At 34.1% G+C, this 27348-nt stretch overlaps 3 protein-coding genes across 4 annotated transcripts; 2 read left to right on the forward strand and 1 right to left on the reverse strand.

Moving 5' to 3' along the window:
* The first annotated feature begins 5573 nt into the window (after window positions 1-5573).
* Window positions 5574-9308, forward strand: LOC142610294 (PWWP domain-containing protein 5-like). Its single transcript, XM_075782079.1, has 2 exons — window positions 5574-5730; window positions 5891-9308. The coding sequence occupies exon 2, from the start codon at window positions 5902-5904 to the stop codon at window positions 8926-8928; it is 3027 nt and encodes a 1008-aa protein (XP_075638194.1). The 5' UTR covers window positions 5574-5730; window positions 5891-5901; the 3' UTR covers window positions 8929-9308.
* Window positions 9309-13664: 4356 nt separating this feature from the next.
* On the forward strand, window positions 13665-18543 carry LOC142609415 (uncharacterized). Of its 2 annotated transcripts, XR_012839595.1 has the most exons (10): window positions 13672-14014; window positions 14551-14748; window positions 14841-15116; window positions 15326-15360; window positions 15447-15542; window positions 15775-15922; window positions 16028-16707; window positions 16925-17717; window positions 17841-17953; window positions 18169-18187. XR_012839595.1 is itself a non-coding variant. In XM_075780999.1 (9 exons), the coding sequence occupies exons 1-8, from the start codon at window positions 13882-13884 to the stop codon at window positions 17915-17917; spliced, it is 2559 nt and encodes an 852-aa protein (XP_075637114.1). In that variant the 5' UTR covers window positions 13665-13881; the 3' UTR covers window positions 17918-17953; window positions 18169-18543. The 2 variants fall into 2 exon arrangements, 1 of the variants encoding a protein (XP_075637114.1); XM_075780999.1 differs by having other exon boundaries at window positions 13665-14014; window positions 16925-17953; window positions 18169-18543.
* A 6464-nt stretch (window positions 18544-25007) lies between these two features.
* On the reverse strand, window positions 25008-27059 carry LOC142610131 (small ribosomal subunit protein uS12). The gene is made up of 4 exons (XM_075781858.1): window positions 26938-27059; window positions 25620-25775; window positions 25400-25526; window positions 25008-25274 (listed from the first exon to the last, which is right to left on the reverse strand). Exons 1-4 carry the CDS (start codon window positions 26940-26942, stop codon window positions 25134-25136), a joined length of 429 nt encoding a protein of 142 aa, XP_075637973.1. The 5' UTR covers window positions 26943-27059; the 3' UTR covers window positions 25008-25133.
* Window positions 27060-27348: the final 289 nt, after the last annotated feature.

The following is a 27348-nucleotide window of genomic DNA, read 5'->3' on the forward strand; positions in this document are numbered from 1 at the left end:
GATGTGGGGTGTTGATGGGCGTTGTGGGTGTGTGGGATGCAGTTGGATTGTGTTTTTTGTTGTTGTTTTTGTTTTTCTATGGTGGTGGTTTTGGTGTTCTGCTGTGGGGGTTCTAGTGTGAGACGGTGGTGGGTGGGATGTGCGTGGGGTGTTGATGGTTGCTGGCAGCGAGGGTGGGTTGTGGTTTGTGGTGGGGGTGGGGGTGGTTTTTTTATTTTGTATTTTTGTATATTGTTGGTTTTTTTAATGTTATTTTAATATTGGTATTTATTATTTTAATGTATAGAATTGAATAATAGAATATGTGATAAATGGTGAATTATAAAATGGCGTGTTAAAATAATAAAGTAAGCTTTTGGTCTGTCGAAATGACATTTTTTATAAGAGAGTTGATGGTGATGCTCTAACCATCTTGTTTACACTGTTGTGTTGTTGTAAATGTCCAACTATAAACTCATACAAACCATGTCACTTTCTCTCAAGCAAAAAAAATATGGTGTGTACTTGTTTGAGATAATTTTAGTTTTACCTAATCAATGTGATTGTATGTGGGTTGATGGCCTTTATTAGGCCTCAATTTGTTGGTTATGTACTTGACTTTGACTTTGTTTCTAAAGTGAATGTGGTTATATTATGTCTCAGTTAAGCATACGTTTGGAAAACACGTTTTCACCCACATTTGCGTTTGGCATTTGAAACAATGGACCCCGCGGCTACAATGCTCTCCAAGTTAAACGTAGCAATAACTTTAAAACTGGGTCTCACAGGCACTATTCATAATTTAAAAATTATTTTGCTACAATGTTTTCAGCAATAAGTTTTTAGTTTTCAGCAATAAGTGGTATCTAAATAGACCCTAAGAGAACTTTTTACGAAGATGATGCTAGTAACATAAGACCATGGAAAGCAAATGACTTCAAGTTCTTTTAGTTATCGAAAATTTGAAAATGGCAAGACCATGTTCTAAATGAGATTCAATGTAATTACCTACCATGAAACTAAGGCTCTGTTTGGTAACGATGTTTAAACAACGAAAGCTGTTGTTTAAACACTACAACATGTATTTCACACATTTTTTCACCTACACGTATTTTCACATAATTTTTCACTTACACGTATTTCCATGAAACTTAAACAACATTACTAAATTTTTTTTACCAAACGGCCACTAAGTAGCTTAAAGTTATTTCGACACACTTTTTTCATCAACACGTATTTCCACGAAATTTAAACAACGTTACTAAAAATCTCTTACCAAACAGGCCCTGAGTAGCTTAAAGTTATGTCAAGTGCTACTGCAAACACAATAGACAGGTGTGTAAGCAAATAATCTAAACATCAAATGAGGTTGATAATAAGAAAGTAAGGATCTAACAAGACTAACAACTAATAACTTTGATAAAATTGAATAAATAAACAACATTAATAAAGTAACAAGTTATAAGGAAACTACTGACTAGCATGAGCACTCTACAAAACCCTACAAACTAAGAGAAACTATTAAATAAATAAAATAAGAAGAGAATCATTTTTGTATCAGCAAGTTTGTTAGTGAAAAATTGTATCTTTTATTGAGAATAAGGCATCCATTTTATACCTGAGGCGTTTGACATTTGTTGATCGGTATTCCTTCCATGATTATCCATTCTTTTAGGCTTTGAAGACACTTGCTGCTCATATAGGTGCCATTTGTAATTTTTATAATGGGGGAGGTTTGAGTCCAATGCTTTCAGTGCGTTAGATCCAGTTAGATGATGACACATGTCCAAAAATTGACACGTGTCACAATCCCAACGAGTCAAGTGTCACTGGACACTGGACCTAATCCAGACCCTTTCATAATTGCCTTGATGCCACTTGTTTTTATTTCTCGCATTGTTACGAGAATTGTAACTACTATAAAAATGGTTGTCTAACTATATGAAAACAATTGTCTTTGTTTCCCATGTTGACTCATGCGCTTATTGCCTTATAGATGTCACATCTCGATTCCATCCATTTTTGCACATGTGATGGGGCTAAATTTATTATTTTATCCAATAGTATCCCCCATTCATAACAATAGCGGCAAGCTCTACAATTTGTTAGTGGGGAAAGTGTTTTGTGTTAAAAAATAAATAATGTTGCATAACAATTTTCATAACATTGGATTATTAAAATTTTATTAGTTCTTATCTAAGTCCACCATTGACATCACTTTTTTGCTTATCAATAACTCAAGACTTATTGGATAGAATTTTATTTTGTAACCAAGAGTCTCTTTCATTCAACATTGTCATATGAGATAACCCCTAAAGAATCTTGTATGGTCATGGACCTATTACCCTTGGCCCAATGTCAATAAGCCCAAACAATATGTGTACGGTATACTATTATAGGCGCATTATTGTTGGGCCCAAAGCTGTACAGTGCGTTATCAAAGTCCCATCGCTTGGGGGCCCAGTGCGTACAGAGTGCCTGGCAAGTATGTCATGTACTGCTCAGTGCCTAAACATTGTTATTGTTCGAATGTGTTCTATGGTACCCCAGTAATGCCTCGAGGAATATCGTTGCCGAGCACCATTTGGTGTCTAGCACAAGTTCCAACATTTACTTCCCTATTCCCAAAGTGGGTCCATTTTAGTCAAGAATCATCAAAATGGGACCCAGTTGCACGAGGGTTGTTAGAAAGCAATCATGATTAACCCACAAAAGGGGGACTATAAATAGAGGAAGGGAATGAGAAAAAGGGGTTAGACACTAGAAAGGAAGGACTGACCAAGTAGCCAAGCATAAAGAAAAACAGATTGGTGTTCGGTTAGAGAGGTTAAACACTTTAACAGGCCTTTAGTCAATCTACCCAGAAGCTACCTATTGTAGGATACTAAAAAACCCACTAAAATAAATAAATTGTGAGCCCAATAACTAGGGTGGCTCATTAACAGGGAATTGGGCTGGTACAAATCTATTTCGTAATTGTGAGTCTCTTTCATACTCAAGACACTTAATGATTATTGACAGTTATTACTTCAATGATTCTCCCTCCTTTTGGGCTTTGCTGCCAGTTGTCAAGTGTTATATGTAACTTCTATAATTGTCTCGAGTCAATTGTCTTTGTTTCTTGCACTATCACAAAAATTGATAATTGATATGAAAACTGTCATATCCACGTTTCCCTTTATGTTTTCTTTTTGCTTATTGTCTTACAAATGTTGCATCTCTATTCCACCAATAATCGCATAAGTGGCAAGGATGAATTTTATTATTTTATCCAATAGTATCCTCCAATCAAAATACTAACTCCCATGGAGGAAGTAAAAATGTTTTTTAAATTAGTAAGGAGAGAAAAAAAAAATATTGATGTTGAGTATTTTATTTATTTTGCTTTTTTGAGGTTTTGTTGAGTATATTTCAATTAATAGCTTAAAGCTATGTTAAGTTTGACTTCAAACATGATAGATAGGTGCATTAGCAAACAATCTAAACATCAAGCGAGGTCGATAATAGGGAATTAATAATCTAACAAGATTAACAACTAAGAACTTTGATAAAATTAAATGAAACTCGAATAAATATACCAATGTTAACAAAGAACAAGATATAATGAAATTACTTACTAGTATGAGCACCTTATAAAACCCCACCAACTAAGAGAAACTATTAAGGAAATACAATAACAAGAGTCATTTTTGTATAAGCAAGTTTGTTAGCGGAGAGTTGTGTCTTTTATTGAGAATATTTCATTTGTTTATACCTAGGGTGTTTGACCGCTATTCCTTCTGTGATTCTTCCTTCTTTTGGGCTTTGATGTCACTTGTCACTATTCCAAGTGATATTGTCTTAATGCCAATTGTCTTTATTTCTCCTATTACACTAATCGGTAACTACTATGAAAATGACCGTTTAACTATATGAAAAACGATTATCCGTGTTTCCTATGTGTTTTTCTTTTTTGGTAAATTTTCCCATTTTTTTTCATGCTTATTGCCTTATGGATGTCACATCTTGATTTCATCAATTGTTGCATGGGTGATGGGGCTGAATTTATTATTTCATCTAATAGTATTATATAATCAAAATAATAGTAGCAAATTCTACAATTTGTTAGTGGGAAAAGTGTGTTGTGTTAAAAAATAAGTAATGCTACATAATAATTGAATTAACAAGTTTTTACTAGTTTTCATTTTTGTACACCATTAACTTCACTTTTTTATTTATCAATAACAACTTGTTACATTGATAGGTGTGATATATTTTTATTTTTTTTTTTGGTTTACTCTAGACTTATTGGAGAAAAAATGCTTTTGCAACCATGAGTTTCTTTCATACCACAAGATAGTTTAATGGTTATTGATATTTATTCCTTCAATGTTTCTCCCTCCTTTTGGGCTTTGATGATCGTTGCCAGGAATTATTTGTAACTTCTAAAAGTGTCTTGATGTCGCTGTCTCAATTTTTAGTTCTGATACAAAAACTAATAATCGATATGAAAACTATCACATCCGTGTTTCCTATGATGTTTTATTCATGCTTATTGCCTCGCATATGTTGCATCACTATTTCGTCAATAATTACACAAGTGGCAGACTGGCAGGGATGAATTATTTTATTTTATTTTATCTCCTCTACCCAAAATACTAAGGGTGGGTTTGGATAGGCAGGTTGTGTCTACGTTTCGAGTTTTGACTTTTTTTTTTTTCTTTGCGTACAGATTTCAATAGCAGACATGAAGCATTGTTTACTACTGTATATGAACAGTAACCATACAGTGGTATACTGTTCATGTACTTTTTAACTTTTTTTGTTTAATTAAAAATGAGACTCGCAGTACTATTCACACATTTAAAAATTATTTTGCTACAGTGTTTTCAGTTTTCAGCTGTATCCAAACGGACCTTAACTCTCAAGAGGAAGAAAAAATAATGTCAGAAAACAAAAGAAGAAAAGAAGAAGATAAAACTAGTTGAGCAAGTTGCTATCTCTTCGAGTCATAAGTGCTTGCAGGAGCAGAAAGAGTGACTTAGAGTAATTATATTTTTAGTGCGATAGTTATTTTACAAGTATAAGTATTTATAAGGGGTAGAAGTAAGTACTGGAGTTCAAATTTTCATAAGAAAATTTTATATATATACGTTTAGATTTGACAAAAATAAAATTTTTATATTGTATAAAAAAAAAAGAATAAAAAAAAAAAAAGAAAACGAAAACTAGCTTATAGATAGGCATTGAGTAAGATAAGACATTTGAAAAAGTTATTAGATATTCGTATCGGGGGGATTGATGGGTTGACAATGAAAACACACAGGCGTTACTAAATATTGTAACTGCCCAAAATGATGCTCGCCATTTGGCCCCTGCCCACAATAACCATACCCTTAAATTTCTTCACACCTGACACGTAAGCAAGCGTTTTCAATCCCTATCTATCTGATGATTCTGATTAGATCAAGACCGTTCAATCTCTTCCAAAACAAACCACTAACCCCTTCAAAAAAACAAAACAAAACAAAATAAAATAAAACCCGTCTGATCTCCGCCACGTGGCATCGAATTCCATTTGCGCTGTCTTCATCTCGTGATTAAACGAAGAACCTGTTTCTCTTTACAAGTACAAAACCACCACCACCACACCACACCGCACCAAAACTTGACCACCTTACCCTTCTCTCTCTCTCTTAACAGAAAACCCACAAATATTTCTTCACACTTTCAAGTCTCAACTCTCTCACAGGGCATAGCAAAAACTAAAAGGTAACAAATACAATCCTTTCCTTTATTTTTTCTTTGTTCTTGTTTTTTTTTTTTTTTATAATGTTTTACTATTGTATTGTGCGAATGTAATAATTATTTTTAGGGCTCGTTATGGTAATCGTAATAATGAAATTTTTTTTTTCTATTTGATTCTTTTTAGGGTTTTCCTTAATGTCTGCAAATTCTTCCCATATCGACTTGAACTCCGACGTCGTTTCGGCCGACCCGGAAAACGGGTCTCTTCGGGTTAAGAATTCGGAGCCTTCGGTTAAACCCGTTGGTTCTGAAACCGAAACCCTAACGGTAAAGGAGGAGCCTTTGAAGAGTCTGAGTCAGGTTCAGGGTTCTTTAGTGGAGAAAGTTGGGATTTTTAGTGGGATTGAGGGTGCTGAGGGTTTAATGGGGGGTCAAGTTGTTGTTGGGGAAGTGAAAAGCGATAAAGAATTGGTTTTGGGGTCGAAAAATAGTGTTGGGATTGTTGAGACTGTGGTTGGGGATTCAGGGTTTAATGAAAAGAAAGTTGGTACTGTAGATGGAGACCCTTTTGTAGAAGGGAATGACCCATTGCAAAATCGGGCCGAGGAGGAAGTAGGTGGTGATGGGGGTCAAAATGGAAAGCAGGGTCATGTTGACGAGGTCTCGGGTATCGACCAATTGCAAGATGGTGGTGCCTCAGGTTCTAGACAGGGGGATAGAGAGCCGGGTGTAGAGTCGGTTAGCCAATTATCTAATGTAGCGGAGATTGATGAGACGGTGGTTACTCGTGTTTCTGAGGTTTTAACTTCAGAGGGATTAGAGAACCAGGATATGAAAATGGATGCAGTTGTAGAGACCGATGAGAAACGATCTCCAGGCGCACATGTTTCTGAGGTTTTAACTTCAGAGGGATTAGAAAGCCAGGATATGAAAATGGATGCAGTTGTAGAGACTGATGAGAAACAGTCCCCAGATGCTCACGTTATGGAAGATGGGGTTAGCGAGACGATTGGAGAGGAGTCTAATGCTTTCAATCTTGTTGTAGATTTGAATCCGTATATGACAAGGGATGAGAATGTATCAGGTGATGCGAATGTCAAATCAGGTGCCTCAAGGCCGGAATTTCATGTCTCTGATCTAGTATGGGGTAAAGTCAGGAGCCATCCTTGGTGGCCTGGGCAGATTTTTGATCCTTCAGATTCGTCAGACAAGGCAAAGAAGTATTTTAGAAAAGATGGTTATCTGATAGCGTATTTTGGAGATCAAACATTCGCTTGGAATGAAGAGGCACGGATAAAGTCTTTTAGGGGGCATTTCTCGCAAATGGAGAAGCAGAGCAATAAGGAAGAATTCCACTATGCTGTTGTCTGTGCTATGGAAGAGATTTCCAGGCGTGTAGAGTTTGGGCTGGCCTGTTCCTGCACATCAGAAGAAGTGTATGCCAAACTCAGAGCTCAGATAATAGCTAATGCTGGAATCAGGGAAGAATCGAGTAGAAGAGTTGGTGGGGACTATTCTTTGACTGCTGATTCTTTTGAACCTGTTGAACTTGTCAATTATATTAAAGAATTAGCTCAATTGCCACGTGGTGAAGCTAACAGACTTGAACTTGTAATAGCACGGGCTCAATTGTCAGCCTTCTATCGTTGGAAGGGTTATTCTCAGCTGCCTGAGTTCAATATGGTTGGTGCTCTGTTGGAGAGTGATGTGGACATTCTACCAATTGGGGAGAAGAAGAATCATAGTGAGTTGAATGAGAATACTATTCCGGATATTGACAATGAGAAGCCATTGGCCTCTGGAAAAGGAAAGTCAAAGAGTCAATTAAGCTCTTCTGGTAAGCGAAAGCACATCTCTGGGGATAGTACGCCCCCCAGTAAAAAAAAGAAAAAAGAGAAGAGTTTGTCCCCCAGTAAGAAAGAGAAAAAAGAGAAGAGTTTGTCTACCAGTAAAAAAGAGAAAAAAGAGAAGAGTTTGTCCCTAAGTAAAAAAGATAAAAAAGAGAAGAGTTTGTCCCCCAGTAAAAAAGAGAAAAAAGAGAAGAGTTTGTCTGATTTGCTCACTGAGAAGAGCTTGCGTAGTTCAAATGGTGAAAATGGATCAAAAAAGAAAGATGTTGGTAAGTTGCTTTCAAAATTGTCTGGAAAGAAACGTAAGGCAGTTGATGGTATGTCTGATGACTCTTCTGGGAAAGATGAGAAGCGTCATCTGTCATCAGGGTCTGCCAATAAGCCTGTACAGACCAGGCAAACTTTTAAAGTTGGAGATAGCATTCGTCGGGCTGCCAGCCAACTGAATGGGTCAAGTCCAATACTCAAGTATGGTGATGGAATTTCTCAAGATACTGTGGACAAGAATAAAAGCAAACAAAATCCTAGCTTGGAGAGATCCCACATTAGTGAGCTCACAAAAATGGAGGTTTCCTCTCCTGAAGAGATGCTGTCACAGCTCTGCTTGGCTGCCAGAGATCCCATGAAAGGATACAACTTTTTAGTTTCTATTGTTAGCTTTTTCTCAGGATTCCGGAATTCTGTTACCCGGGATGATTCTAATTTCATGGAGCGTGAATGGTGTTTGAAACGAGTCTTTGGTGGGAAAACTGGAAAAAGATCAAGAAAGCGAGGAATCAATGAAAAATCCAAGTTGGAGACGAGCGACTCTTACTGGACTGACAGGATTATTCAAAGCCTACCTGAAGAGCACTCATCACTTGTGAATCAGAATGAAGCAAGAGAGATTCTGCCTGAGACTCCAAGTGAAAAGGATTGTTCTGCTATTGAACCACTAGTAGCTTTTGAAATGAGTCTGAATATGGATTCTAAGCAACAAAGCTTTGGTGAAAATCTTGGATCAGATGCAGTGAAGCCAGTGGCTCACTTGGAGGAGAGCTTTAGGCCGGATCCCTCGCCGACGGCTCTTATTCTGAACTTTATGGACATGGATGCTGTTCCTTCAGAAGCAAATCTTAATAAGATATTTAGCCGCTTTGGGTCATTGAATGAATTAGAGACTGAAGTTATAAAGAAGAGTAACCGAGCCAAGGTGGTTTTCAAGAGACGTTCTGATGCAGAGGCTGCTTTTAGCAGTGCTGGGAAATTCAGCATTTTTGGACCTTCACTTGTCAGTTATCGACTCAAGTATTTGTCCTCACCAAGTAAAGCTTCTCCCAGTACCAAAAAGCGAGGCAGAAAAGATTCATCAGAGGAAGGCAATGCGGTTTGATGCTTTGAACTCTCTTAACTAGATGTTGATTCAGTGGTTAGGTATTCATCATGAATCAAGTATGAATGTACTGTTGGTTAACTGAAATGCGGTTAGCAAGCAAATAGGTGAGTAGTTGACTTGGATATGGTTGTGAAAATGTGTAGGAAGCAGACTCAATCAAATGTATCTAACCAGTTGGTTATTTTTTAATTGACTCTTAGAAAGTTCTACATGTTCAGTAATTTGGGTGCTTTGCCTGAGAGATTTTATTAGGCCATGATGTTGGGGCCTGTCAAGGCTTTGGAGATTCCGGGTTTCATTGGTTGTTTAGATTTTTCAGTATACCTCAATTTCAGGTTTTATAATATACAGTCTTGTCCATCTTGTCTTATGATGAATGCTTTGTGTCAATATGAATTTGTTAACTGGTTTTGTTTTCTGGAGTTAATGCTGCACCATATCATCTCAGTTAGTCACGTTTGTTCTTCTTGTTGACCCTACATAAGGATACAGGATCAGTGGCCAATCACTAATAAAAAAACATTTTTATTTTCTTTTAATTATTTATTTGTCAATGTTTAATTATATTTGAGCAGATTTCTGGTAATATAAGGTTTTCTGAGTGGGATCATGGCCAGAAGTTGGTAATTCAAGCTAGTCGAACTAACTTCAATGGTTTGTGATGCCCTGAAGTTCTTTTGACTGTCAAAAGACTCAAAACTTTGATCTTAATATTGTTCATTGCAATTATTTATCTCTATTGTGGCAAAACAGATAGGAAAATATGATTTGGCTGAGTACTTATTATTATGTGATTATGTCCCTGTCAATTTCATTCAATTTAAATTCTATGTTATGCCTACTATGTTTACTCTAGATATTGAGATTGGATGATATCATGTTCCTTATGATGGTAAAAATGAGATTTGGCAAATCTCTTTTATTTACGAGATCCTGTTCATTTCTAAAATCGCATTTGTATGAGAATTACACCATAAATCCTAGTACAATATCTTGCTACCATAAACTGTTTCGATTTAAATTTTGTGTAGGAGCATCGGTTTTTGATTCATCTTACGTTCTAGCAAATCTGTTTCATTTTATTCTCAGCATATTCCTTGCCACTGTATGCTGAATAGATAATATTTAACATTCATATTAGTAGTCTAGTAGAGTGTTTTCAAAACTCAAAGTAAAAATATTATGGTGGTGGCCTGTCATAGCATGCCAGATTTTCACTTTTTATCATATCCCGGCGCGCATATACACTTGATGGTTGATGGTAAATGAATCCACAACAATTTCTCACTTTCCACTACCGGGCCAACGGGAAGAAGCTACAAGCCTAAAAGTATCGAAGTAGACCTCCACTGTACTTGTGAATCTATAATAAAAAAATCTAAAGAAGAAAAGAACGAAATGGAACGAAATATTACATTTTTATTTCCGCATGTTTGGGAAGTTTATCAAAGAAGGAACTTTTCTAAAATAGGTAAAAAAATTAGCATTCTCTATTTCACTAGAAAGAATAAGTAGGGGCACCCAACCAAATTGTGGACTCGACTCACCCACCCAAACCATTGGGATCGAACTGATGTCGGCGGGTCTCTGCCCTCTTGGAAATGATATCGTTGGCTTAGTTTTCATGAAAACCCAATTCTAACTAACTCGATAGCTATCTCTATCGAGATCATTTTCATGAAAACCCAATTCTAACTAACCCGATCGCTATCTATATCGAGATCTCACTATTCTCTTATGCTCTGTTTGTTTCAATGGAAAACCTTGTGTAAAGATAGTTTTCTTTATTTTCCAATGTTTGGTAGCATAAAAAAATATAAGTCAAAGGAAAACTATCTTTGGTCAATATAAAAAGTATGGCTTATTTTTAGAGATTGTTTTCCATTAATTTTTTTTGGAAAACAACCCTATCTCACAGTAAGCCAAATAAGGGAAGTTAAGAGATTGTTTTTCAACTTATTTAAAGTTGCTACCAAACATTGAAAAATGAGATAGTTTTATAGAAAATGCTTTTTAGAAAATGACTTATTTTCTAGAAAACATCATTATTGAAACAAACAGAGCGTTATTTATGGGAAGAATTACTGGCGACTCTACATTTAGTTTAGGGTGGTCACAAGACCACTCTGTGACCACTTGACCTGAATTTTTTTTATTATATATAAATTTTAAAAATTTATGACGTTTTAATCCTTAATAAATATTTGTGACCACCCTAAATTTTTTTAGCCCCAACATAATTAAATTTTTTGACAAAATTTGGTAACATACTTGGTTGTAAACTAAGGCTATAACTCTACTCAATATTTTTTTTTTTATTGTACATGAATTTTGACAAATCCACAAATAGATACATTTTTTTCTTATATCCTCCATGTTTGCAAAATTTCAAGAAGATCAAATATTAATGGCTATGTCATCAATCAAATCTTTGAATTTCGAGTTTTTGTAGTCTAAAATTATACATAAAAAATAAATTTATGAATCAAAAGTAAATAACATACTATTAACATGAAATTTGACATACATTTTAAGAACATAAAGATTAAAGAACATGCAATTCAATAATTAGATTTTCAAAATTGACCATGCTAATTTATTTAATGAGAGTTGTAGCCTTATGGTATAATTAAGTTTGTAACCAAACTTTATCCTTAAACTTTAGTCCCCTTAACAATATATTAGGTCCTTACAAACAAAAAGAAAATTCCCAAGAAAATTCCCAAGAAAATTTTTATCTAACTAAAATTTTGATAGAGATGTAACTTGTAACATTGGTAATGAGACTATTATGTAAAAATTTCAAAGTAAAAAATTTGTAGAAAGAAATTGTAAAACTTTATGTATTTGTGTGAATGTGCGTGTTTTTTTGGGGTCAATATATGAAGTTCTCTTTTAATTAATTTTGTGTAATTTAAATTTCATAATGACCGTCTTAAAAAATATTCCTGGAGCCACCACTAAGAAGAATAGTTAGGAGGGAGTATAAAAGAATATGCATTTGCTCATAAACATTCCATTACTGTACTCCCAAATAAGGGAATAGTTGGGAGTATATATTAAATATCCCCAATGTTTTATTCTTTCATTTATTTCCCTCATTTCCAAATGGAGTGTTAGGATCATCATTGACAAGCTTCAAGATCATATCATTTTGGTTGCTAATACTCTGGCCAACACATTCTAACACTTAGGTGGCGTTTGGTACGGGGTAATAGTTTAAGATTCTCAGGAATGTTTAAAGATTCTCATGTTTGGTTGCAAATCATGCTAAGGAATCAGATGCTAAAGGAATGTGGATTCCCCTCTCAGTAGGAATGTGGATACCCTTTAAAACAAGTGGGAATCCAGATTCCCAAGCTTAAAGGATATTGTAATTTTTATAAATTGACAATTTTAACCATTTTTCATTATCATTTAAGCAATTAAGATAAAATAAAAAAAAATTATTATGGATTAAACTCTTTTAAAATTATTATTAAGAATAAAAGCATTTGAAAATTTAAATAGTTATTTTTGTATTGTACCTATCATTTTGAAATATTAGACTATAATTTTAATGAATTTTTTATAATTAATAGTTTATATTTAGTTTTTCATTATTTATTTAGAGGACGATTTTTTTTAAGGACTTGGTAATTCACATTCAAATCTAAGGATAGAATAGGAAAAATAAATAATTTATTTAACATTATTGGAAATAAACCAAACATTATCATCTCACATTCCTAGGAATTCTAAAATATTCCCAATGAAACCAAACATAGGAATAACTACATTCTTAGGAATGTGATTCCTAGGAATATGGATGCTAAGAGTAATGTGGATTCCCCTGTACCAAACGCCACATTATGGTTGTTTTATAAGTAAATTGGATAAAAGAAGTAATGAAATCCTAAATTGATCACCTACCTTTTTAATTATATAATCTTAAATTGACTGCCTATTTTATTTTTCTTTTCTTACAAGTACAGTGAAAGCATTCAAACATAAATTCCCTTCATTTAGAGAACCAGATATACAACTTTACTAGAATGCCTTGGTTGATCACTTATTTTATTAGAAAGTTATTATGGTCATGTTCAAATAAAATTTTATTATAATGCCTTGGTTGATCACTTATTTTATTATGACATGTCAACAAAAGAATATATAATATGTGACTTGTCAATGGATAGAAAGTTATTATGGTCATGTTCAAATAAAATTTTCATGATTGGTTTTTTATTCAACCAAGAAAAAAAATTGTTGAAACAAAATTGAAATTTTTTTTTTTTATAATCTGAATTACATTTACCTAAATGAGCAGAAAGATATTGCAAGAAAATAGTAAAAATCGATTTAAAATAGTCTTAAAATTTTTTTTTTCTAGAAGGAAAATTGTCTTAAACTTACCTATTCATGATGAGTTTTAATTTAATCCACCCCAATTAGATTAGGGTCCAATACCAGACCATAAAAGTTAGGCTATTATTATTACACACATTATTGCACACACTGCACACACGAAGTACCCACACTTTTTTTTTGAACTCATTTTCAATTAAAAAACTGAGTTTTTTTTATTTTTTTTATTTTATAAGATTAAAAAACTGAGTTGTGTGTACTTTTGGTGTGTAAACCGTAAAGCGTTGTGTTGTACATATGAGTCAGAGCAAAGGACAAATTAGACGCTCTCATTCTTTTTTGCACACACATATATATATATATAAATTTCCATTTTTACCATCTCATTTTTTTAATTTAGTCCCAAATTTAAAAAACCGCCGCTTCTCCAAAGTTCAAAAAACTCTCTCTCTCTCTCTCTCTCTCTTTCTCTCTCTCAACACTCATCTCAACACCAACACCGGTTGTTTTTTTCCACTCTCATCTTCGAATTCATACAAAACCAATCGAAACGCAGTCTCCGCCGCCTGAAATTCGAGTAGATCGGCTGCTCAAAAGCCAGGAATGGACGCCGATTTCGTCAAGAGAAACAACGATCTTCAAGGCAGACGCCTCAGTCTCATCGATGTCTCCTCAGAGGACGATTCCCTCTTATTCAGTTCCTCCTTCTCTGAATCGCTTCACCATTCTTTTTCAGGTTCTAAATCCACAAGTTTCTTTTTCATTTTCGAATTAGTGTGTTGTATGTGTGATGTGAATCTGATTGATCTCGTTTGTTTATAAAGAAAGCGTGATTTAGGTTTTTGAAAAAACTTACTGCTTCATACTAAACCTATGTGAAGAGATAAAAGTTTTGATCTTTGCTTTTTTCACTGAAATTGAGTTTTTGAATAGCTTTGAATCGAGCTCGCCAAAAAGGAAGCTTTTTTCATTCGGTGGCTGAAGTCACTAAAATTGTGCAATTTCTTCTTGATCGTACTCTACTTATAGTTGTTTTGAAATGAAATAAAAGTGTTTCCTTTGAGATTCTAGGACTGCCTTTCCAGTTTTGCTTGTTTCGGATTCAATTTTTGGGTTGATAATTTTCCTTCATATCGTCTAATTTGTTTAGCTTATTGTTCATTTGCATTGGTTCTTAGAAAATAAGCTGAACAAAAGTACAGTTATCCATAGAAAGAGTAAAGCAAATATTTAATTGGATCTGAATCTATTTTGATTTAATATAATGTTCAGAAAATGAGGAACATGGAAGTGTTGAGTTGTTGGAGTCCGCGGATGCGAACACGTTAGAGGACACATTTGGCAGTTTTGATCATATGGAACAGGTGCCTCAACCATCTGAATCAAAGGAACCAGAAATGACAACAAAAAATCGCAAATATAACTTGCGCAAGAGTTTAGCTTGGGATAGTGCTTTCTTCACAAGTGCAGGTATGCTTTCTGCATATACTCGAAAAATATGGAAGCTTTTTGTTTGGAGTTTAATTGTGAGGAGCATGACTTTGTTGGTATATATATGACAGGTGTTCTGGAACCGGAGGAGTTGTCTAGCATCATTGAAGGAGTTGAGAGCGTTGAAAAGCATAAATTACCCGGGATTCAAGAGGAGATACACAGATCTGCCGAGTCAATCTCTACTTTGGCAAGCTTAGAAAGCGAGTCTTTGACGTTAGGAAGTCTCGAGGCTGATTTGTTTGAAGACGTAAGAGCTTCAATCCAGAAATCCAGTGCTGCATCCAATGTGGCAAATGCAAGAAGCATAGCTGCTCCGGGATTGACTGGAATCCAAAGTATTCGTTGTAAGTGCAGTTGCTACATCTCTACTTGTTCAGCAGTCATTCTCTTTGTCTTGCACATGTTGAAGTGCTAGGATTTGGCAGGTTATGCTGAGAAGATTTGAACCCAAGCCCTAGCCAAACCCCATCCAAACCTTTATAACTTTAGCTAAAGTTCTGGGTCTATTTTAGGAATGACTTATTCTCAGACTAACGTTGACTTTTGTTTTCAGCTTCAAAGAAGGTGGACTTTGTGTCTCGAAATAAGGTAAGTTCCAAGCTTGGCAGCTGGTAATTGTCATACTCTCTATAATGTTTAGGAATATATGAAAGAATATTGACATGAATTTTCAGATTAAGGCCAAATCAACTTCCAACAAGTCAAATGTAGGTTTGCAAGGACCAGGGAAAATGACAAAGCCAGTTTTTGGTAGTCCACATGTATCTCAGGTGTGCATCCATCTTTTGGCTGATCTAGTCATTGGTTTTTCTATTTCATTGCTAATTTGGTGATTGAAATTTTATATGTTATTTGAAATCAATACAATGAAGAGAGAATTTTTGGCCCTTATTTGTGCTAACTAATACATGGGCAGGAATAAAAATAATCAAATATCATGAGTTAAGCTCTAACCTTTGATGTGTTTTAATTGACACTTTTTCTATCCTTTCTAAAATGAAGTCCTTTGCCAAGAGGGGAGAGCCTACATCTCTTGCAAAGCGACCAAAGGTAGGCAAGGACAGTCCCAGCTCAACTACATTAACCAAGAGGGCCTCATTGGGTGGTCACCATGTTAAAATTGTAAAGGACGATGCAAGAAGTGCAATTGGTAATTATGAGCATTATTTAGTCAGATTATTTAGTTTCTTATATTCAGATTAGCTTTACTCTTATTTGAATTGAAGTACATTTAAACCTTATTTCATTGTTGCAGGTAGAGGGGCTTTAGTGCCTAAATTACCTGCGTCGGGTGGTTTACGAAATGTTGTTCCTAGGCCCACAGAATCATCTAAATCCTCTTCTTTGGGTTCATCAAATGCGACCAAGACACTACCAACTTCTTCCTCGTTTGATAGTTCTGGAAGTGCTTCTTCTGACAACAGTAGTATATCTACCCAAAATTCCATGAAAAGAAAAATTGAATCTGGAACTGGTAACCCACCTTCATTTGGTTCAACCTCCAAAACACCATCCAGAACACCATCCAGAACACCATCAATAAATAAAGTTCAGTCTGGCAGTTCTCATCTCTCTCATTTGATGTCTGTGCCCAAGCTCACCCCTAATACTTCACCTGCTAGCTCTATCAGTGAATGGTCCTCAGAGTCATCATCATCATGTTCTACCGTTAAACAAATGTCAAATAACTCAAGAGTTAGCTTTGACGCTACTTCTTGCAAAGGGATCTCCATAGATAGTGATGCAACTCATGTTTTGGAGTCTCAGAAACATTGTATTGAGCAAGGTTCAGTTGGGCTTGAAACACACATGACTGGATTGCTTGGTCAATGTGTAAAGAGAGCTTCATTAGGAAGTGGTGCACTTCTTCATCCAGCTTCTGCAAAACCTTCTGGTCTTCGGTTGCCATCACCTAAAATTGGCTTCTTTGATGGGGTCAGTTTTTGCATTCTCTATTATAATTTTTGTATTCTAGTTGGGAAGTGGTTTTTTTGTTTTGTTTTGTTTTGTTTTGTGGCAGTTTTCAAAATGGAGGTAGAAGATATAATTTTTAAAATTACTAAGCTATACAAACTAAAAAAATGACAGGTCCTTTGTGGAAATTTTTTTGGCAAAATCACCTTATTCTCCATCAATTTTTTATCCAATGCAGGCTAAACTGGCAGGACGCACTCCACCAGGAAGAATACCATCTCATCCTGTGGTACCCAATGGCTTGCCTAAAATTGGAGCAGGGAGTGTTAGACCAAATGGAGGCCCAAACGAGGCAAAGTTTGGAAAACCTGTCAGAACTCTAACAGCAACCAGTAATGTAAAACCTGATCCTCAGCCAACTTCCTTGAATATGAAACCTAAATCTCCGACACCTCTTCTGGAATCACCATTTGCTGCAATCCAAGGCTCTAGTGCGTCAAGGAATGTCAAAACTTGTCCCGGAAAATCCCCTAAAGTTCAAAACAGAATATCTCCTAGAACTGTTGGAAAAAGTCAGCTGAAGGCAGAGAAAATTGAATCTGAAGGATGTGATGTTGGCATATGTGATTCAGAAACCAAGGGAAGTGCCTACAGATTGGATATGAAGGTCACTCCTATTAATGGAGGACTTAATACTAGTGATTCAGGTACCATTTCTTGTATTGTAAATATAAACCCAGGTCAGAAAGTGGGTGAAGATGCAATATATGACCAACACAATCCGAAGTATGATTTGCATTTAATTAATAGCACTTATGAAAAGGAAAAGTTAAATTTTGAAGATCAAGTTGATGGTTTGAGCAGACAAGTTGGATCTATGGATATAAATAAGGAGTCTCAGAACAATCTCATTGGTGATTCTCTTTCTCTTTTTCGGTTAAATGCTGGCAGCAAAGGTGATTCTGATTTTCTGGAGTTGCCCAGTCAGAGGGAGCTTCATGACTTTCCTCAACAGGATGAAAACTTGAAATGTTTGTCGAAACCTACCCCCTCTCTTTCTCCCAGCATGTTTGAAGTTACAGTTAGTCCGAGGATACCTTTTTCTGTTAAGGATTCTTATTGCAATATGGATGGATTGTTTGATGTTTCAACAGGATCTGCAGTGGTAAAAGAGGCAGAGAAGACACCCAACTTGACTTTGCTAGAAAGCAGTCTGAAAGAGAACAGCTGAGATAGAGTAACAGCATAGTAGTTTATTTTCTTCAAGGTCAGTTTGTATCTTTCAAGTCTGCTGAAATTATTAGAATTGGTTAGTAAGGGAAATGCTGAGCCTCGTAGATTCTGTCCTACTCATGCTACATAAAATATTTCAGTTTATGTTATTTGAAGGATCTTATCTTTTCCAAATACTTAATTGAGGATCCAAGAACTCTTTCTAGTATTGTGTAGTCCACTGATATGAGCTATCTTGATTGCTTGCAGGAGCAGCTGTGCTGGTGGCTGAAGCTAGTGTATGATTTTCATACGACCTATACAATTGGATTGGCCTGGTGCTCGCGTTCTAAATTATTTTTGAAGTGCAAATTCAACCACGCATTACAAGATGGTGTTGCATGCTTTTGAGGGAAGAAAAAAATGTAGTTGTGTGTGTGTAATTTAAGCTTATGTCATGTTAAAAGTTATTGATAGTTTATCTCATTCTCATGTACGTTGGAATCCTCTTGATGAGGTGTATTTGGATAGGGTGGTATTCTAGTCTAGGAACTTTTTTTTTTTGAAAAAAAAAATGTGGACTTATATTTTGTCAAGATTAAAATTATTTTGTGAATGCTTTGGGATACAACCGATTAAAGAAAAGGCTCAGGTTTTCATGGAAATGATATGATCTTTGGTATGTAATGGTTTATTACATTTCCAAAGTGAAATAAAATCTTTTAAGTTTAAACACCTGGAGTGCCCAACAATGAAATTAAGGAAAGTACACCCAGCTTTGGGTAAAATTCTAATTGCTGATAACCTTAGGAAGTGTTGACTAATCAATCAATATCAATTGAGTAGTACTAAAAGTATTATAAGTTAATAAAGTTGCAGTATTTTTCCTCAAAAAAAAAGTATTACAAGTTTTATTACATTGGGCTTACAAATTAATGTGTCATCAAGTAGAAAGGGGCAATTCAAAATTTAGTTTTGAGTTGATTAGAATCCACCAATCATAAGTTTTGTGTAATAAGATTTGTAGTACTTTTAGCATTTTCTGTATTAATATATATATATATATATATCTATATCTATATTACTATTTAAGAGGCTGTCTCTGTTTGGATCGGATTTTTTTTTTTATTTCAAAATACCTCTACATCCTTAGGTTTAAGTAGAGACAAAACTAAAGAATAGTTTGGTAAAAATACATGTCTAACTTGCACTAAAATATTGCCTATAAAATAGAAATATTCTTCTACTAACCCACTTTTTCAAAGTAATTATACGTTTATTTATTTATTTTTAAATAGAAAAATAAGTTAAACACCTCACGTTTATCCAAAAACAAATCTAAATATATAAAACAAAAGGACAATCCGGTAAAAATACAACCCTAACTTCACTAAAACATTACCTAAAAAATAGGGTCGCTTTTCTTTTGACTTTCAAATTTATTTATCCACTTATAAATTAGATTCTCAAAACAAAAATTATATATATAATAAAAAACATAGATTTTTTTTTTTTTTACTACTACCACTTAAAAAAGAAAAGAAAACGAGAGCCTCATCTCATGCGCGAAGCGCATGGGATGAGGCTAGTATATATATATGTAGATAATTCATGGGAGAGAACATGAGGGTTTGTTATGTGATTTATTCCTTATAATTTTTAAGGAAAATGTTAGAGCTACAATTTTTCCCCCCCACAAACTGAAAATATGGCAAGTGGTTAATAAGTGAAAAAGTGATATCAATGGTAAGCCTATATGAGAACTAATAAGAATTTGTTAATATCAATAATTTGTAAAAATGTTACAATATAGTTTGTGGTTGTAGCACTAACTTTTTTATTTATTTTTAATTCAGACTTCTACCTCAATAAAGTTTCCATTTATATCAAAGTATTAATTCATTAAATTAGTCCATTACTAACCCAATAGATTTGGATGCCTAAGGTGATATTTTCAAATAAAGCCTTTGTGTTGTTACTTAAATAATATTTAATTAGTGTTTTATATAATTTAAAAAAAAAAATTCATTCTTTATACTTTTTACTATTTTTTTTTTTGGTGGAAAAATGCTAAAGTTATAGCAAATTTTACTACAAAAACTTATAAAATTAATGTAGCAATGAGTGTGATCAGTGGCACTTCGATCACAAAAAGTATTTGAATAAACGATGCTAGGGAATATAAATTTTACAACATGAGAATTACAATAATGCATCATCAATTACAAAAAATAATTCAAAAACGCATTCAATATATATTGTTGAAGTCAACCAATCATATTTATTGTTATATCAATTTGTAAAAAGTAAAAACTATGCAGTAAAATTTATAGTATTTTTTAAGATTTTCTTATTATAATTACTTCTTGTGATTAGAAACACATCTATTTGTAAGAGATATGTAACTTTACTTAAAAGTTACATAGCTCTTACAATCTTATTATAATTACTTCTTGTTATATCAATTTGTCTTATCTCTAATTTTACTCAATCGTTTGAATTTTCTTAAAAGTGGGGGGAAAATATAAAACTATATATAGATATAGGGTTCAAGTTACACCTAATGTAGCGTTGCTTAGAGTTACACTACTCAATAACTTGTTATAAAATTCAAAATTTAAAAATACCACCGTTGAATTGCATGTTCTATAGGTTCTTAACATTCATGTTAATTTGATGTTATTTACTATTCAATTTATAAACTCATCTTTTATGCATTATTTTAAACTACAAAAACTTGAATTTAAACAATTGATTGATGACATGGCTATTAATCTTTGTCTGCCTTGAAATTTTGTAAGCATAGATAATATATGAAAATAATGTAATCTAACGGTAAATTTGTCAAAATTCAAATCCAATTAAAAAATATTAGGCGGCTTAACATTGTTTAGAGTTACATCAGATTTAATTTGAACCCAACTCTATATACATATAATTTTTTTTATACTTGTACATTAATTATTTATAATAGAAAATTTTATATAATAATAATAATAATAATAATATTTATTATTATTATTATTATTATTATTATTATTATTATTATTATTATTATTATTATTATTATTATTATTTGAGGAATATGACATTGTTGCTTTGACAACTTGAGACAAAAGCTATAAAAATTAAATATTTGTGAATTCACTAAAATAAGTCTTTAACTATTTAGATTTCTAAACTTCTTTTAGCAACATGTAATATATACATATTGGAACCAACATTGTAGTATTTTATTCTGTATAGTTAAAAAGATTACTAATAGGATAAATACATTTATTTTGTTATATTAATTATTTTAAGTGGTGCACTAATTATTTAAGTATAATGAACATTTAATGTCACTTTTCTAAGATTTATATGAGAAAAAATTGATTTAAAAATGGTATTTTTTGCTCTAATTTAGTCACTTTTGCAATAGTTGAAAGAAAGTCCAACAAAAGAAAAAAAAATTCAATAACATACGATCAAAAATGTAAAACAAATAATTGAAGGATATTTTTATTTTTTCAAAATGATATTTGCATTCTTGAGTAGGCATGAAATATGTGTATCTATATCAATCAAATTATCATGCAATTTCCAAATATGTAGACACATAATATTATCAAATCACTATACCACTCTTATTGTCTTGCTTTCAATAAAATAAAACACTAAAATATTACAAATTGTTATTGTAGGGGACGTAACCAATAATCAGGCCTAATCAAAAGAGGAATGGGCTGAAAAGTAGGTTTGATGCAATTAATTTGTAGAAATGGATTATCAAGGCCAACCTTTCAAGCCCTAAAAGCTTCACTAGGTGATTTAAAGAAAGGAAATTGTCTAGGTCAACAGTTTAAGAAGAGAATGATAGAAAGAAAAATTGAGATTCTTATTCAAGTTCTTCCTAAGACTGGCCGATAAGTAATGGCTCTTTGAATTATATGCTCTCGGTTATACAATTCTTAATTTCTTTCCCTTTTCCTCTCTATTACTTTTTCTGATCCCCTTTCTAGGAGGATCTTCCTTACTATATATGGCTACTAGGATTTTATTTTAGCCTTCCACTTGGACGGTCGTTGATCCTTTCTTGAATACTTGTCCTATCGTTTGTTGGTGGTGGTAGAGCAGTATGCAAGTTGTGGGGGCACTGTTTAGGGGTTATTCTACCATTAATACGGCAAACTGAGTTGGTCCAATGCATTAAATATGGAGGTAATGTATGCTTTATCTGGAAGCTTTCTCCTCTCATTGCTTATATGTCTCTACTTCTTTCCTCGGCCTTCAATCATATGGCCTTAGTGGTTTGTCTAAGTTTTCTTGAGGAATGTATGCTCTTTGGGTGGGCCGCTTTCCTTGGTTTCACTATCTGAATTATCCTTATTGTGCTGGACCTAAGCTGATGAATAGTTGGGCCCAATTGCTCCTCGAGTCGAGTCTATTTGATAATCTTCCTTCTTCAAGCTTCCCACTCCCACAATTATATATAAATTTATTGAAATATTGGAGGAAACTCACAACAAAATACACTGCACATTGTGTGGAACTCTACTAGTTATAAATTAGTGTTATATGTGCAAGAAGAGTCTAAACATTATCAGTCATTTAGTCGCCCACTACCTTGTTTCTCGAAAAGTTTTGGAGCATGCTTTTTTCTATATTAGGAGTTTATTGGTTATATTGAAGGGTGTTGTGGAGCTTTTAGCAAGTTGGTAGGACAAGTTTGGTAGGTTTCATAGTGTATTCATTTGAAGAGTGATTTTTGTTAAGAGTAAATCCAGAGTCCAACCAGAGTAATATTCAAATGTCCAATGGCTAGTTTTTCCCAACGGCTAGCACAAACGTACAACAGAACGGTGTCGTTCTATTTAACGCATGGTTCTAAGAGTATTTAATGAAACACTGCGTTTTACTCTTCTGTAATTGGTTCTTTAGATCAGTTCATTAGGAAGTTATGGTAGTTAATCAACCCCTGATTTTCCTCCACCATTTACGGATCAATCCTGAGATTTCAGGGATCTCTATTAGGCAGTTATATCTCTTATAACAGATATAATGTACATCAAGTGTAATGAATAGTGTGCAATCATTCTTCTAGAATTCTCTATTCTTCTTCTTCTCTCCCTGAACTTTCTCTCTATTTCTCTCTACGTTTATTGTTGTTTCTCACTGAGTCTTTTACTGTGTGAACACCATTGTTGTAATCTTTTCAAGCTTAGATAGATTCTTTTCAATTTCCCATTGTCTCACCTGGGTTATTTGGAATTGCAACACTTTTTAAAGGTATTTTACTAGTGAGTAATTTTAAGACTTTTGAAGGATGTAGTATAGATTGCATGAGTGATGGATCTTTCCTTTAAATAATGCAATGTGACTAATCCTTGTTCATAAATAGTTAAATACAAGCAAGACTTGTACAATCTGATAGAACTATTCCTAGCATTTCAAACAAGTTTATTAAATAACTAAAATTAAATTTATATGTTCAGAATATTTCTCTAGTATTTCTTGGACTTCAAATCTTCATTTGATGTTTTTATTTTTATTTTACTTTTGGTATAAGAATTCGGACAATATAACAAGAAAAGCAAATACTAGGATTTGTTAAATAGAGCCATTGATATTTATTTAATAAATGACCAATTGTTATTTTAATGAATGGCCAATTTCACGATAATCGCAAAGGTAAAAAATGGGAGCATTGGCACTTGCATTTAGAAGTGCACATAGGTCAATCAAGCTCAAGTTTGGTGCCAACTCGGCAACAAATCCAATTATGATGGATCTAAAAGCACCCAACTTGTTATTGACCAGGGTATGTTTGATGTCGATAGATCTATCATAGAAGACTTCGGTTGCAGATTTCGGTTCGGGTGCAGCGGAATACGTTTATTAATAAATTAATAAATATATTTTTCTTTATATTATTTTATATACTAAGCATAATTTTTCATATAATGGTAAACATATACCAATTTAAGAGCAATAGAAAATGAGAGAGAGAGATTCGGCGCCTGTTTTAGACCCAATAGGACAGTATCGGCCTGAATTGGAAAACGAGAAAAAAAAAAAAAAAAATCGGTCACAGACACCCAATCGACACACCCGTGGTGTGCGGCAATCTAGCAGCAGAGATTTCAACAGATATGGCCATCAACATGATTTTTGTATGGAGATCCCAAGATCTCCATCAAATGTCAAGTGAAACTCAAGCTACAAAATGGAGGACAAAGAATGGCATCACGAAGGTGGTCAGGAAGAAGAATGTTGGCTATGCACTTCGAATGGGTTAGGTTCATCAAATTTCCATAGAGGAAATAGTACGAATCTGCTATTGACCAAACCAATGCTTGGATTCAACATTTTCTTTCTCTTGTCTGAGTGTCAACGGGTAAGGAGAGTTTGTCAAGCGCCTTGTCTGGAAACAGCCTAGCTTTGTTCTTCAAATTCATAGAACGAAAAATTTAATCTACGTTAGAGAGATTTATGGTTTTACAATCAAATCAAGTTAAATGTTAAAAAAAAGCAATATTCTTAAGGTATTTTAAACAAATGTAAACTGTATTTTCAAAACTTCTGTAAGAAAAAAGAAAAGAAAAGAAATAATAAATTTAAACAAGTATAAATAAAAAACCCTAGGCCATCCAATTCTATAACCCAAACAAGAGCAGCTCCATTGGTCCACTGTTTCGATGATGGAACGACATACTGCATCGGTGCACTCATGATGCGTTTGTGCATAGCAGAGTGGGAGTGGTGTGGCTTAAGCTCATTGTGAGAGAGAGATCAAGCAACATGCTCAATGATCTCTACATATGGATTCCTTAACATTTTTCACAACTAATGACATGTAGCGTTATTGGACAATCTCTAGTTACTGCATAAAGAAATTAAAATCAATCAAAATACAGAAAAAAGTGGATATTCAAGAGACTCCACTGGCAGATCTGTACAAGCCTTATCAAAGCAGGTTGAAGAAGTGGAAGATCTTTAGGAAGCAAATCTTTGGAAAAACTATTGGTATTCTTAGTATGAATCTATGCATGCATGTGTGCGTGATAAGGAGCAGAGACAGTGAATCCATTAAACAGGCTTGTAAAAGGAGATCTTGGAGTAAAAAAACATTGTCCCAAACTCAAAACAAAAGCTTAACATTAATAAAGATTGTTCACAAAATTCACTCAATAATATAAAGTAACATCCTTTAACAAAACCATCTAAAACAGAAGATACGCTCTTGTCCCCTCAACTTAAGACCTGGGCTTCTCCTTCTTCTCCTTGAAGAGAGCCAACAGGGAGACACCAGAAACCTTCACAACCTTGAATCTAACACCAGGAATATCTCCGACGGCATGACCCTTACGTCCAAATCCAGCAATCAACACCTCATCCTGCATTCACATATCACATATCACACATCAATGGTTATATAAAAAATACGACGCAGTTGCTAGTTGAATATAATTAGTAACCAACAGACTAGACAATGCTAAACTTCCAAACCAAGAAAACCTACATTTTCTTCAATGTAGTTCAAGCAACCATCGTTTGGGACAAATGCAGCAATCTTTTTCCCATTTTTGATTAGTTGAACTCTAGCACATTTCCTAATAGCAGAGTTTGGCTGTTTGGCCTCAATACCTCTGCACATTTCAGAAAAAACATTTGTATGAGTTGAGATCAAATGCTTAATCACTGAGTCACAGAAAATGAAAACATAAGGCATGTAATCTTACATCTTCTCTAGGACAATTCCCTTTGCATGGGAAGACCCAGCAAATGGCTTCTTCCATTCGTTACCAAGGTGAGACTTTTTGTATGACTTGTCAGCCCACCTTTGTCTTCTACGGTGGGACTTCAGCTTACGACCAGCTCCCATACCACGTGTTTTCCTGAAATACAAAAGTTATTCTGATCATTAACCAATTCACCCCAACAAAGGCAGGCTATTAATTAAATCCAAAAATTAAATTCTGCCCTAATACATTGCAAATTGGCAACTTGGAAAACTCAAACCAAAACCTGTAACATAATTTCAGTTTTCAATATGATTATAATTGTTTTGCAGGCATTCATACCAAGAAACATGTCAAAGAAAGAAATAAATCAATCTGTTCACTCAGTGACTAGCACAGCCAGCTTTGTAATTTTACAATATAGAACAACATAATAATCAAGCTCACTCCTTTTTCCCCAATATTTTACAAGTTGAGTAAAGCCACTTCTAATTCCATTGACCAGCCCAACAGTAAATTCAGTTTAAGAAAATATTCATTTACATTCCAAACAACTATATTGATTTATTTCCCAAAATCTAATTCAAGTGAAATCCTATGATTCTAATAATCCTATACAGGAAAAATTTGCAAGAGAAATGGTTTCTGGAAAAAAATTGCTCGTGAGATTAATAAACACCCACCCATGAATCAATGGGACAATTTACTATGTAACATACTAACGGTAAAAATCCAGTACACAAAACCACCACATTAGTCTTCACATCTAGCAAGAACTATATCAACCCAAATCAAATCATACAAGACAATTTCGCATGTTAGAATTCCTAACACTTTTCTTTTAAAATTTACCAAACATAAGTTCCCATAACAATTTGAAAAGGAAGCATTTTGCACCAGCTAACTTCCAACACTGAAGAAAACCTTTTTCAGTGTTTGGTTGCAGAGAAAATGCAGAAACCAGAAACCCACCTATATCCCACTCAATCCAACAAGCCTAACACAACCATTCATCTCAGATGATATAACTTCAATTATTTCCCAACCCCAAAAACCAACAAAAAAACAACAGCAATCGTAAGCTCATAATTCCACATAACATCTATATTCTTCAACTTTCCCAGCACCCAAACATGGTATAGGAATACCATAACAGCACAAGATCTAAGCATATCATTCAGGATTTAAAACACCAAAAAAGGAAAAAAAAAAAAAAAGTCCCAGAAGCCCTAGATTTTGAAACTAAAAGTAAACGGTAAAAACAAAGCTTATATATTCATATATATCAGCGAGGATCGAAGAGAGTTCGGTTTCGTACCCCATGGTGACTGAGAGAAATTGCTCGACAGCAACGAGGGTTTGGAAAGGTTGAAGATGAAGAAGAAGTTGAAGCTGCCGCAAAGTAAAACCCTAACCCTAGAAATGAAATAGATGGTGCATATATATAGAGAGAGATTATTTTGGGTATATAGCCGAATTGGCCCAAGGAAGTCTCTCTGGGCCCAGCTTGCTACGCTTAATTTGGGCTTTTTTTGCAAGAGAGTGGTTTGTTTCATCATTGAGCCTATTTTGAGCCTAATAAAAACCTTTACTGGTTTTAGGCCCAAAAAAGGACTAGCATTGTGGATTAAATAAGTCAAATAAAGGTCTGTTTAGGATTCGTTTATTTTGCTAAAACTAAAAGTTTTTTGTTGAAAATACTGTAGATAAAGGTAAAAGTTAGCTTAAA

Source organism: Castanea sativa, chromosome 9 (genome assembly GCF_040712315.1).
Source record: "Castanea sativa cultivar Marrone di Chiusa Pesio chromosome 9, ASM4071231v1".
Lineage (NCBI taxonomy): Eukaryota > Viridiplantae > Streptophyta > Magnoliopsida > Fagales > Fagaceae > Castanea > Castanea sativa.